The 13,480-nt window shown below is 37.0% G+C and overlaps 1 protein-coding gene across 9 annotated transcripts in view; it reads left to right on the top strand.

Annotated features, from left to right (window-relative positions):
• Window positions 1-13,480, top strand: part of Ptprm (protein tyrosine phosphatase receptor type M) — an 819,218-nt gene that overhangs the window by 551,647 nt on the left and 254,091 nt on the right. For all 9 annotated transcript variants that reach the window (XM_047526252.1, XM_047526251.1, XM_047526249.1 and 6 more), the window contains one exon: window positions 3,941-4,073. In XM_047526252.1, the coding sequence (XP_047382208.1) occupies window positions 3,941-4,073 (133 nt within the window). The remainder of the gene's footprint in view (window positions 1-3,940; window positions 4,074-13,480) is intronic.

Raw genomic sequence — 13,480 nt, 5'->3', positions numbered from 1 at the left:
CTGAGTCACCATTTTCCTTTATCAGGTCTCAGCCCAGTGCTATTTTCTTAGTGATTCCTTCTCTGATACTCATCTTACCAACCACCTCATCCCAGTCTGCCTAGTGCCTCTCTGTAGTCAAGGAAAGTACAGAGCAACAGTTCACATACTGTCTACACTATTTGTTTACATTCGCGTCTATCTTTCTCCATAAGAACGTAAGTTCCAGGAGGATAGAGGGCTTTGTTTTGTCCATTTGCTCATTGCCATGTTCCCAGAATAGTGCATGACACATTATTAGGTCCTCAGGAAACACTTGTTGGATAAATGAACATCATTTTTGATGTTATGTTCCACATTCAGGGTTGGCCTGGCATTAATCAGTGTTATGCAGGGGTTCCCATTGGTACCCTGATGCTTAGCTTTCCCCTTGACCCTTTCTGACCTGGCCTCTGAGAATGTGTCTGCTCTCTCCATGTAAGGCCACTCAGAGTGATATGGGCCACATGATCAGCAGTTCCAGGCATCTGTCATGGCCTTCATGGCCTTCTGGGCTTGTCCCTTTCAGACTTCTGGGAGAATTTGTGCAGCCAGTTCAGTAGTCAACATCAAGTCTACACTTCAAGCCAGTGGCTGAGTACATCTTGTTCTAGGCCCAGCTTGCTGCTGTTATTTAATTTAACATTGAGCACTGGGCCAAAACTGACAGTTTCCAGCCAAGTTGAAAACCAACCAAATACCACACTGGATAATCATTCCCTTTCTTCTGAACTTTTTAAATACATACTAGATGTCATAACAAACTTTAAATAATGGAGTTGGGCTGGAATATCACCCTTTTTTATTTGCTTCATCATTAAAACAAAGTACCATGAGCTGGCACTATGAGTCAAGATTGGGTATCTGCAAGGAGTGTGTGCCATATTTCAATAGCCTCATCTCCAGTCTCTGAAATATTTTAACAAATTCATCATCTTCGTTAGTATCGTCAAGCTTATTAGCCAATGCCCATTCTTAAATGCACACTTTGAAGTTTATTTACTGTAAATAAAACAAAGTATGCAGTATTGTCTAAACAAAACACACACTAGAGAAAAATTGCCTTTCCACAAAAAATTAGAATTTATAAAAGTAAAAGTATAAAAGTTTACACCATTAGAAAACTGGCAAGAAAATAACAAGGCAGAGGGGAAAATGTTACAGAAACAACTGTTTTGCCAAACATTTTGTAAATCATGCTGTTAAATTCATAGGTGCAGGTAAGGAAAGAAACAAATAAAGCAACTATCTGTTGCAACTGTAATCTGTCACAGATTGTTCAAAGCTGATTGACAGCTCCTAACCACAAGCATATTTCCAAACAAATGAAAGCAGGAAGAAGAGCATCCTAAGAGATACTCTTCAAGACATGCCTGTTTTAGGAAGGGCAAGAAGTATGGCACACACATGAGAAAATCAGATACTGTCTGTACCCAGAGGGAGTCCAGAGCCAAGGACACACTTACTAGATTGTCTGAGGCTTGAATCTTATTTCATCTCCACTTCGTGGTTATGTCGATGATTTTCGAGAGAAACCCTAAATCAAAACAACCAAACTCACCAGAAGGTGGGTCGTGGGCCAGCTTCCCCATTGTTTGAGTCTTTGTGCCATTTTGCAAATGATTGCTATAATCACCTTGCAATTGTGTCACACAGAGACAGAACATTTTATTTTCTTGACCTGCAAAGAGAATGAGTTAAAAGTGAGTCTTAAAGAATGATAATATGGAGCTTACAGTGGCTGCATAACAATATGCATGGCTCTGTCCCAACAGGGGACAAAAAGCTGAGGGTAACCACCTCTCTGCCCCAAAGCAGAAGAGTCATGAGCTTAGGTACAATGCTGAATAAAGATAACCAGTTATTCACTCACTCAACAGAAGCAAATGTGACTATTAATGGAACACGATAATCTGTCACTGAGTGTTTACAATGTACAGGTTGTATCTTACTATTTTTTATGTTTAAATTTTTTTAAGTAAAGTTTTTCTAAACATTTTCTTTTCCAACTGTTGCATTTACTAAGATAATTTAGTTACCAAAAAAGAAAGAAAAGGAAAGAAAAAAATCTTAAATCATTTATGTATTTAGAAAATATGTTTGAAGAACTGGTAAATGCTAACTTAGTGTAATAAATGGAATGGCTTCCAGTATGTGAACATTTGAAAGAATAAAACCCACATTATTTTTATAAAATATTTATTTTTAAATTGAACACAAAATCAAATTTGAAAGCCATTGGAATTTTTCAGTTTCTGAATTTGAAGTATTATTTCTTTTTGCATCATTCCTTTTTATTTCACTTTTATTTAACACAACATTTTCTTCCAAGATGACCATCTGGCTGTATATTCCAATGATTTGTTGAATATTTCAGGTGTACAATGCTCATAAAAATAATTGACATGAATACTTTCAACATCTAGCTAGATAACTAGTGTAAGGGATATTCATTCAAACAAAATAGCAGGATACCTCTTAACCTCATCAGAAATAAAAATGACCTGTAAAACTTTATCCAGAAGGGTTTTTACTTAAGGTGTGCTGTCATTATGACTATCCCTTCTTTAAGTGTGTCTCTGTGGTAGAATCTCAGACATGACCTTGAATCTTTCACTTGGCAGGTCTCTCACCTTTGACCAACTTTGACCAGCTTTGTCAGGTCAGGGCACAGCCATGTTCAGGATGCAAGGTTTCTTCCAAAAAATCTTAATATGAGTTGTTCAGGAAGAAGTATGATCTGCATGTTCCCAAAGGAATGAAGGCCCAAATGGACAGTTTGTAGCTAGACACCCCCTATTTCTCAGCCATGACTCAACATGAGAATTTGTCCAGTTTGCTGTGCACAAAGGCATAGATGTGGTGAGAGTTCAGTTGTCAGGAATCAAGGATTCCTTAGTGGAAACCCCAACAGAAGAGGGGGAAAAACTGATTCACTCTTAGTTATGTTTTTACCAAGAAAAACACTTAGAAAAGTCTAAGGTGAGAAGTTTGGACATGAAATACTTTTCTCTATCTAGTATGGGTTGGCATGGTAGCTCAGACACCAAACACTGTCCCATCCTGGTCCGACAAGGAGAAGCCCTAAAAAACTGATTTCTGTTTAGTGAATTGAACATTGCATTCCCGATAGTTTTCATCATGAACTCATTTAGCAGAGGAAATGGATGTTTCATCAAACATGGATTTGACATTCCATCACATTATACTGTAAACAGGACAAACGGCGTGTTGGAAATGGGAAGCCAGGAGAGCTGAGATGTGGCCGCCACTCTAAGTCCCTGGTTATCTCATTTAAACAGATATTAAATGTGGGTGCCAGTGGTGTGATCACCAGCTGCTTCCCACTTTGTGAATAAATTGCTTAGAAGGAGTCTTTTGCCTACCAGATGTGACCTAGATTTTGATTTCCAAAGGCAAGGGGGGAAAAAACTCTATTATGTTAAAAAACAATTGCTGGTAAAATGCATGGTAAATGAGCTTATCTTACTTTTCCAGGTGTTTGGGCTAATATGTTATGGAATTATTGCTTCATTTATGAAAAATAATTGAGGAAAATGTTCCAGCAAATCAAATTTGGATAAAGGCTTAGGGATAGCTATTGTGTTGGTAGCAAGTTTTTAAATGGTAGAAAGAGCAGGAGCCAAGAGAGATAATAAAAATATTTTAAAACTGTATTTGAGAAGAGTCTCTTATAAAAGGGTCAGATGTGGGTGTACTGTGGTTTAGTAAAATATTGAAGAACAACGCGAACAATTACAGTCCTTTCAGTGCATGTGAAAGCTGTTTAAAAAAAATCAAAGCTCGTCTGTCTGCTGGCTCTGATAAGTCTCATTACTCTGTTAAATGCAGAAAAAAAAATTAAAATGTAACATCTCTATTCTCTTACTCTCTCTCTTGTTTCATTTCCTTTCATCTTCAGGAGCTGCCACTCCAAAACCAGTCCCAGAACCTGAGAAACAAACAGATCACACGGTTAAAATTGCTGGAGTTATTGCCGGCATCTTGCTGTTCGTTATTATATTTCTTGGAGTTGTGTTGGTAATGAAGAAAAGGTGAGTCCCCAGCTGTTGCCAAAAATGTAGTTATCTCCTATTGTTTGCCAGGTTGCTTCGTGTTCGAAAATATTCGGTTACTGAGTTGGCATTGATGACCAAGACACATCTGTGACTCTGTGATTACTAACATATTTCATCATGTAGCATTCAAGGTTATGGGCCAGAAATTTAGAGTAAATGGCTGTGTTTTGTATGAATATACAAAACATCATGCCAAAATAGTATAAAAATTATATTCTTTATAATGCATAAAGCTCTGAAAATCTTAAAAGCTAGTTCTGTGCAAGGGAATTCATAGTAATTATTACTAACTTACTGATATATTTGGAGTGCTCAAGGATATGAGAAAGCGCTTTTCCTCATTATTTTATAAGGAAGATGAGCCCATGTTATGTGCAGGCCCCATGCCAGGGTGTTTACTTAATCAGAACAGTAACCCTTAAGAAAGAGAATCCCAAAGAACAGTCCCTGAGAAAAATAGCAGAACATCAACACATATAAGGATAAGTGAGAGTGAAGTTAAATGTCATAATATGGCTCTGTCTAGCCAAGGAGTCATCTGGCAGAAGAGATAAATAGATCTGGCTACAATAAGCAATTCTTACCTTCCATATTGAAACATTTTGCTCTGTGAAGACAAATAAAACCATACTTAGAAACGAAATCTTCAGTCTACATAAAAATGACCAACTTAAAAATATAGATGGTACAAAAATAATAGGATAATCTTCAAAACAGAGGAAATACATGGGTCTTATTACTTTTCTCTGTGGTTTAAAAACAATTCCTGTCATGGAGTGAGAATGAGGTCATGGATGGTAGGCAGTGAAGGAGGAGAGGTTGCCCAGGAAGGTCTTGAGGGGAGGCTGTACTGGGTCCTGAAATCTGCTGGTAACCTTTAAGCAGTTAGGAACATGATCAGATTTTATGGTAGGAAGTTGAACTGAGTGAGGAGGGGAAGTCCTCTAACCAGGAAGACCAGTTGAGTAAAGAGAGGAGGCAACCTGAGAAAGAGTTGAGAGGTAAATTTTATTAGCCATTTGGAGGGAGAACAAACAATACAGAGAGAGCCTGTCTCCTGGGGTGGGCAAGTTAGTGGAGACCGCACCTTTCACCAAAATGTGGAGTGGAGGAGGAACTGAAGCCCATGTGAGGAGTAAGGAGTAAGGAGTTCAGCTGTGCACATGCCAAGTTCAGGGTTCCATTAAGGGATGTGTGCCCTGGTAGGTGGGCATTCTCCGTGGAGGAATCTTAATTCCATAGTCCACACACCTTCAACATTTCTGGAGCTGAAACTGTGGGTTCAAATGAGGCCATTAGAAGTTATTGTAGAGTGAGAAGAAGTATCATCCCAGAGAAACAATAGCTGTACCCCATTTGTGTACAGTGAATTAATTTTTTTAAAAAAAAGTGAAAAACAAAAAAAAAGGATGAAGATAAACCAGGCATGGTGGCACATGCCTATAATCCCAGGTGCTCGGGAGTCTGAGGAGGAGGACCTGGAATTCAAGCCTCGGCAAAAGCAATTCAGTGAAACCCTGTATCTGAATAAAATACAAAATAGGGCTGGGGATGTGACAGCTCAGTGGTCCACTGCCCCTGAGTTCAATCCCCAGTACCAAAATTTAAAAAAAAATGTGAAAATAAAACCTGGGGTGATAGCAATATAGAAGGGGTGAATTGACTTCCAGATATGTGCAAATGTGCTGGTTTTCTTCTTCTTCCATGTGTATTTTCTTCCAGTTCAGCTCCAGAATGAAGTGTGTCCCTTTGATAGCTGTATACACCACTGGTTTGGGGTCCTCATCATTTCATGTTCTTTATCCTTTTTTCTCTTTTTTCACCCTTTATTTAATTGCTCTCATCACTTTGAATACTTTTTTCCCTTTTCATTCTAGTTCTCTGTACCTCTCTGTACTTTTCGTAAGTTCCTTTTTTCCTTTTTCTTCCTCCATATTTCTTATAATTTTTTTCTCTCCTCTTCCTTATCTCTCACCTCTCATTTTTTCCCTAGATGTTCTTCATCTTGATGTTTATGTAAATACCTGATTTTTGATATCAATGATCCTTCTTTTCTTTTGGTAGTAGTAATATGACTCAACTAAAACCTAAACCTAAGCAACAATAAGGTCTCATATGCCTGGATATTCAAACTAAAGATTGTAGAGCAATTATTGTAAATTCTGGGAATGTATTGAATCTTTGTGTCATGTAGCAAGCTCTCTGAGAGGAATTGCTTGAAGCTAGTAATCCAGTTGCCCTTGTGACTTTAGCTAAATGTTATCTAATCCTCTAAGGGTCTATTTCTGATGGATTAATTCATCTTTTTACCTAGGTCTCTCAGGTAGTCACAGAGGTTATGTTATAAATTATGCATTTGAAGAGATTGCCTGCAGAAACATATGGCCTTGATACAAGTTTAGGCTAAATACCCATAAATCCTGTCAGATTTTACATGATTATTTACTAAACAATGTTCTTTAAAAGGCTGTCTTCACAGCATGTACCACTTCTGTCTTTGCTTCTTTTGAAATATAGATTATGTTTTCCATAAGGCCAATTAGCTAATATCTCATTCTTGGAATATATAATATAAAATTTAGGCCTGAACAATCATGTGGTACAAATTGTCATATTTAACAGAAATTCTTAAAACTTGTAATAATTCAGGGCTTCTCACCCAAATTCAAGTCTAAATGTTAAAAGTAGTGCTTTTAAACAGAATAGTTAAAACATGGTATTAATCATAGATAAGGTGCTGGAGTGTTACTGATGGGTAGCAAGCATGTTTCATTATTTAAGCCTACCCAGTAGGTCTGCCAAATGCTCTTTGTTCAGTCAATTCATGTCCAGAAATGTTCGTTTGTGAGTAGTTGATCTTTCAGCTGTATTTCCCCCTGTCCCACAGGAGGCCCTCAATTAAAAAGGAGAAGCAGTGGGGAAGTGAAAAAAGGGAATGAGAGAGGGAAAGGCAAGCACAGCCTCAGGTGTGGATTTCTAGACATAATTAGTCATTTTTGCTGGTAGAACTTAATTCTACCAAACTTTGAGCTCATTCCTATGTGGGCTCGTTAGCCTGCTTTTCCTCTACCCATAGCATTCTGAGTCAGCCAACTCAATTATGTGCATTGGTCATAAAGACCATCAAGGCCCAAGTCAGAGAGTGGCCTTCTTCAAAAATAGCTGGAGAAGGTTGAAAAGTTAAATATGTTCAACTGATACTAATTCCTGGAATTCCTTTGCATATAGACAATAATGACTAAAATCTGACATGACCTTCAATTTAATGTCCTATAAACCTTTCACAAATCAATGCCTAATAGTTTTTTGTTTCTTAGTATTAAGTCATTTGGTCCTTGTCTGGTCTAATATAATATGAAAACCTCTTTTTTTAAAAAAAAGTTTTATAAGGCCTGTACATTTATTTTATTTTATTCTATAGGCAAGGCAGTTTCTTTTTATTTTCCCTGTCCTAAAATTATGTGTCCATTGTGGGTGCAACATTTTGATGCAGCAACTGTTAAGGAAGGATGGGAGATAAAGATCTATAAAATTAAAGTTTCATACAGAGCCATGTGGCAATATACTCTCAAAATTATTGTATATTAAATGGAATAGTAGATATTTCTCACCATATTTCACCCATGGATAATTAAATATATTTATATAAATGAAAATACCTGCATTTTCAACATTTTTCAAAGGAATAATTTATCTCAATTACACGTTAGACAGAATTTAGTATATAAGCACCGTCAATTTTACCATGATTAATTATATTTACTATTGTTTCTAAAATTTCTGTAGATCTTTCATAAGTTTGAGAACATTTGTATTAATTACAATAATATTCCTGTCTCAGCCATTGTGATACTTTCAAATTGCAAAAGTTTTTATTATTGGGAAATAATTAAAGAGATGAATTTATTGAGCAAACTAGCAAATGGTAGCTGTTCTATTACATAAACACTGGTTACAGGTAAATATAACTGTTTTAATCCTGAAACACTGTGTCCCTGTCTCCTTTCCATAACTCATTTTTACCAACATACAGTTTACAAGTGAAGCATAAATTATGAAATTATTTATTACCCCTTCTATTATATTGAAACAATGTAATAGAAACAATTACCAAGAAGGACTTTGTAATAAAAATGGGAAATATTTCTGAAGTTATGAAACAAGAAAGATAAGAGGGAAATTTTGATGAAAGCCTTATTTTCAAAGAGATGCCTGAGGTGTGTGGCTGGAGGCAAGTTGACATTAACTCTAGTTCCCCTCCTTTGCCTGTTTACAAAGGAGACAGGATTGCCTCCACTATGGCTAGTATGACGTGTTTGCAGAAAACATCTTAAGTTCTGAATGCTTAATTCAAAGTCTGGTTTCAAAATCACAGTTCTTGAAACTACAAGGAGGAAGTCATGCAGACATTTCTTCCTGAATATTATTTTAAGTATGTGAATTTAACATGGAGTCATATCTAAGAACCAGATCCTGACACCTTTCTACCCTGGCACATGCTCTGGCATGCTTGGAATGGGACCTATGTGCACACAGGTGTATAATGGAAGTGTTGTTTCCACCTGTCACTTAACTTCTGTCCTTCAGGTTTCTATATGAAAATGAAATAGGCTGGTAGTTAAGGGTAAGATGAACAAATAGATCTGTATAAAGGCCTTTTCTAACTTGGACTCTTTGTGATTATTCTAGCTCTTACATTAGCCCCCATTTCTGAACTCAGCCTAATGGTTTATTTAATTATGCTTTATTGGGGGATCTTTTTGGAAATCTTTATAAAAATGATTTTATTTTAAAAGGGATAAAAGGAATGTAAGTACCAAACTTCCATCTGATGGAGGAAGCTGTGAAAGAATGCTAAGGGGCATGCCTTTAGAATCTCACCTTCCAGCTTTCTACTTCAAAAAAATATAAATTTAAATGAGGTTTTTATGTCTAGGCACTAATTTGTATCTCTGAAATGGGATGATGTGGATGAAGTGTATTTCATGGGGAAGCAGTGAGAATTAAAGTAATTGATATATGTACATAGTTGGCGCTTGATATATCATAGCTTAAGGGTTCAGAAGTTCACCGAACTGGTCCCAGGACACATATGTAGTAAGTGACTGAAGCTGGGTTAAATACAAATGTGTCTAAGTCCTTAACCACCCTGCTGCAGTGACGCCTGGGAGTAAAACTCACAGGTGCCTCTGGCTCTGTAAAATTTCTGTGTCTGTTGACTGAAAGCACAGTACCATCATCAGCTTGTCACATTTTACTGTTACTATAGATTTTTGAAATGCTGCCAGCATGCCAAAGTCTTTTAGAAACATCAATGGAGAATATCTAAATAAATTCCTTTTTCCACTTCCTCTTTTACAGAGATGTTTTTGAAATCCTTTTGAATAAGTGTAACTTTTGTCAATTCATTAGTTTCTTCTGATAGCACAATAGTGAAGATGCTTTTCTGAGGCTCAGGGAATGAGAGAAATTTGTTAAGTTTTATAGGAAGTCCTGAGGCAAAGGCGTGTTAGCTACAACCCTTCCTCCTCAGAGGCTCAGGAAGTCTGGGAGCTGTGGAGGTGAGAGCCAGGAGACAGCTGCCTGAGCTCAAGTGTTGCTTCAGAGGCTCCCGAGCTGGGTGAAGCACCTAGCTTTGTGGCCCTCAACCTCCCCAAGCTATACCTGGGTATAATAATATAACCTATCTCAGAAAGTGTTAGGAGAAGAAATTAAGTTAATCCTTGCAAAGTGCTGGCCCCCATAAATATTAACTATATTAATAATGAATATAATCCTCTAGTAAAGGAGCTGTCACTGCCTCCCTAGTGTCAACGCCCGTAATGTGCATGCCTCCAAGTCTTTCTTTTCAGACATAGGAGAAGAGCGAGGACAGGGGCTATCTGTGCTTTAGAGGGCAGCCTCCCCTCCTTTTCCTGTGGGGGAGCAGCACTCCTTTGCATCCAAAGACATACACATGATGGATCTTTAATTATGAAGCTAGCTAGTGACACAACTGACTGTAATGAAACTGCTTACTGGCCTCTTTTCCAAAGACCAGGCCTTGGTAAAGGTCCTGTGGCTGAAAGCATCAAGCAAAACCCTTCTTCAATCATGCTCACTCAGTAGGGTTCTTTATGTAGAGACCCTTGCTAAGTCAAGGAAAGTGTTAGATTATGGGGAAAAGAGCAATATTCTCTGTCGAGAAGTAAACCAGAGATGATGGGAAAACCCTCAGAGTCCCAAAAGCTTCTTGAGTGACCATGGCCTTGGCATTAACCACAAATACTTGGAGGTTCCAAACCTGCTAAACCAGACCTAGTAAAGCACCCAGTGATCTGCCACGAGGGGTAAGGACATGAGGACAACTTTTGCTTTTCTTGGGATACTAAAAACTTCTCCATGCACCTGCATGGACCCTGCGCCTGTCTTCATTCCTGCTCCTGCAGCTGCCACTGTTCTAGAAAGTCAGTGCAGGCTCCCGAAACACCTAGGTTGTGGGCTCTTATGCAGCCTTGTGGCCAGGCACCATCCCTGAGCTTGTACCACACTCATCAGGGCAAATCCTCAGAACCATCCCAGGGCAAAGTTGTCCAAATGATTTTTAATTTTAATGCTTGGTTACTTCCCAGCACAGCTTATTTTGACCCTTTCCCCTTAGGATAGCTTTTGAAAACTGTGAAAACTGGTTCTTTTTTAGTAGTTCTTACCTCTGAAGCTCTAACCCTAGAGCTCATCTAGGTTGTATGTTCACTACTAAAACTGACCATTCATCATGTGGCTGTTGCCAGATGGTATCAACATGCCCAACCCATCCCAACCCATGACCTTGCATTCTCTAGAGAGGGTATATGACAGGAATTTACTCTAAAGGTTGTAGAGTGGGAAACATCATGAGCATGGAAACAGAGTGTATCCTGTTTGGAATGATTGTTAAAATAAGTATTTTGGTAAACCCAAGAATTCAAACTTCATAATATCACTTCTTCAATATTTTTCCAATTTTGTTTTGTATTAATAATGAAAACAGCCATGAAAATACATACATTAAAAAGAAAAAAATCTATATACCTTAAGAAAAAAATAGGTTTCTAATCTGAGTTCTTTGGGCAAAACACATGATCCCTCTTCTAGGATAAATCTAAATTTCTTTTAAGGAGTTATAAATGGGATCATTCAGTTAGACTCATTTATAGAAAATAGAATTAAAGTAAATTTTATAAAGAATAAAGAAGAGCTATTGTGTTAAAAGGGGAATGTTTTCCTGATATAGGGTTTTTTGGACGATGTTAGAGTTGAAAGTTGTAAAACTTTGTTAAATAACATATTTACTTAAATAAGACAGGCATGTTTTTGCCCAGTGTCTTCACAGAGGATGCTTTTTGAAGTGAATGATGCTTCACTAGATCCATTTAAAGAAGTTTTTGACTTTGTTATTTTCATATATCCTGTTTTCCTTATTGGCACTGCCACGTAGAAATAAAACAAAGCTATTTTATGGGGTTTATTTCAACAAGTAAAAAACAACTCATTTATTGAGTTCTAACATACTTCTACTTCTTTGTAAAAATAAAACAAGGAATAAAATTGGCAAAAATGTAGTTGAGGTTATCCATATAAGAATGGTCCATTTTATCTCTTCTAAGTACTCACCAGCATGGACACAAATTTCCATTAATTGGGTTCCTGTGATGATGGATGCAGAATCTTGCCTGAGTGCCCCAGTTCCAGTTTGGACACCTGGATTCCGGTGCTCCTTTCATTTCAGTGGCAATAGTCTAGCCTCCTGGCATTCACACTCTGGGTAATTTAAGTGCCATCTCTTTCCTATTCGATTATAGCATGACATACGGGATGATCCTTTTTAGTCATCTTCAACACCCCATTCTTCTCCCATACTAGACATGCAGCATACCTCATCATTAACAAGAAAATACACTTGTTTACACAAGCTAAAGGGGAATGTACCTCAGTGGTAGAGTGCTTGCCTAACAAGCAGGAGGCCCTGGATTTGATTTCCCAGCACTGCTAGATAAATAAATAATGCCTTTAATGGAACACTAGACTTTGAATTGCTTCGACTTTACAAAAAATCTGGTAAAAAAGTTTTATGATATATTTTATATTTCTATAATACAAATATTATGATGAACAAACATTCTCTACTTGGAATGTATAATATTTTGAAAATGTGAATAGTAATTCTTTGAAATTTTAATTTTTTAAAATATTTTAAAATAGCTGAAAAATTAGGTATATAAATTCTGATACAGTTTAATTAAAAGAAAAAAGGACCTGTACTCTAATTTATTTAAACTACCATTTATTTTATTTATTAATTTTTTATTTTTCTATTTTGAATCAACAGTGATTACACATATTTATGGGATGGTGTCATTTCAACACATGTATACAATATGTAGGGATCAGATCATGGTAACTGTCCTGTGTCACCTCAGATATACTATGATTTCTTTTTGTTGGAAACATTTAAATCTTCTTTACATTCAATTAATCACTGTCAATCATAGCTTTCAGTGGAATATTAGAAGTTATCCTTCCTATTTAATCGCACCCCCATACCCATTAATCATCCTATCTCCCTTTCAACCTCCCCCAGGTATAGCAATCCAAAGTTGCTACTTTGAAACTTTTTATGATAAATAACATACTATTTCTGAAACTATAAAGAGTATACTCCATTGCATTTTTCACAAGCAACATGAATTTAGGTTGAAAAGTCATATTCAACAATATATGGGGACTGAAGTTATAACTCAGTGGTAGAGCGCTTGCTTTGTGTGTATGAGGCTCTGGGTTCGAGCCTCAGCACCACATAATAAATAAAGGTATTATGTACATCTACAACTAAAAAAATTTTCTAAAATTTTTAAAAGTGAATAAACAGGCTTGAGGTGAATTTTCTTTTTACTATGGGCACAGTCCTAATCAGTTAAAACATCCAGTTTTTCAGGTCTTTCATTTAGTGTGTTTACAGTAGAAGTCTCTAGACCTCAGTCTTCAGTAGCTATGTCTGAGGTCTCTCGTCCATTGAAGCCTTCTCATTTCCAGGACAGACTCTCTGCTGCTAATAGCTCTCCCGCTGTGTCATTACATGGCATCGTTCTTTCTGGCATGTTTCATAAGAATTATATGATGATGTACATTGGTTCATTGTCCCTGTGTCAGAAAGAAAACAATAGGAACACATTCAGGGGAAAGCCATTTGTGAAAATGGTTCTTGTAAGTGCAGAGTTATTGGGAGCTATCAAAAATGTCCTTTATCCTTTTACTTGATTTGTCTTAAAAGCCTGAGTTGTGGGTTTGAAGTCAGCATGGTCAGTAGTTGAGGAAATTGGTTGCTCCTTAAAAAGAATTGGTCAGTTCTCAATGCCTCATTCCTA

Source organism: Sciurus carolinensis, chromosome 15 (assembly GCF_902686445.1).
Source record: "Sciurus carolinensis chromosome 15, mSciCar1.2, whole genome shotgun sequence".
In the NCBI taxonomy this organism is placed as follows: Eukaryota; Metazoa; Chordata; class Mammalia; order Rodentia; family Sciuridae; genus Sciurus; species Sciurus carolinensis.
Note: the sequence above shows the minus strand (reverse complement) of the source record. Positions and strands in the feature narration are given on the sequence as shown.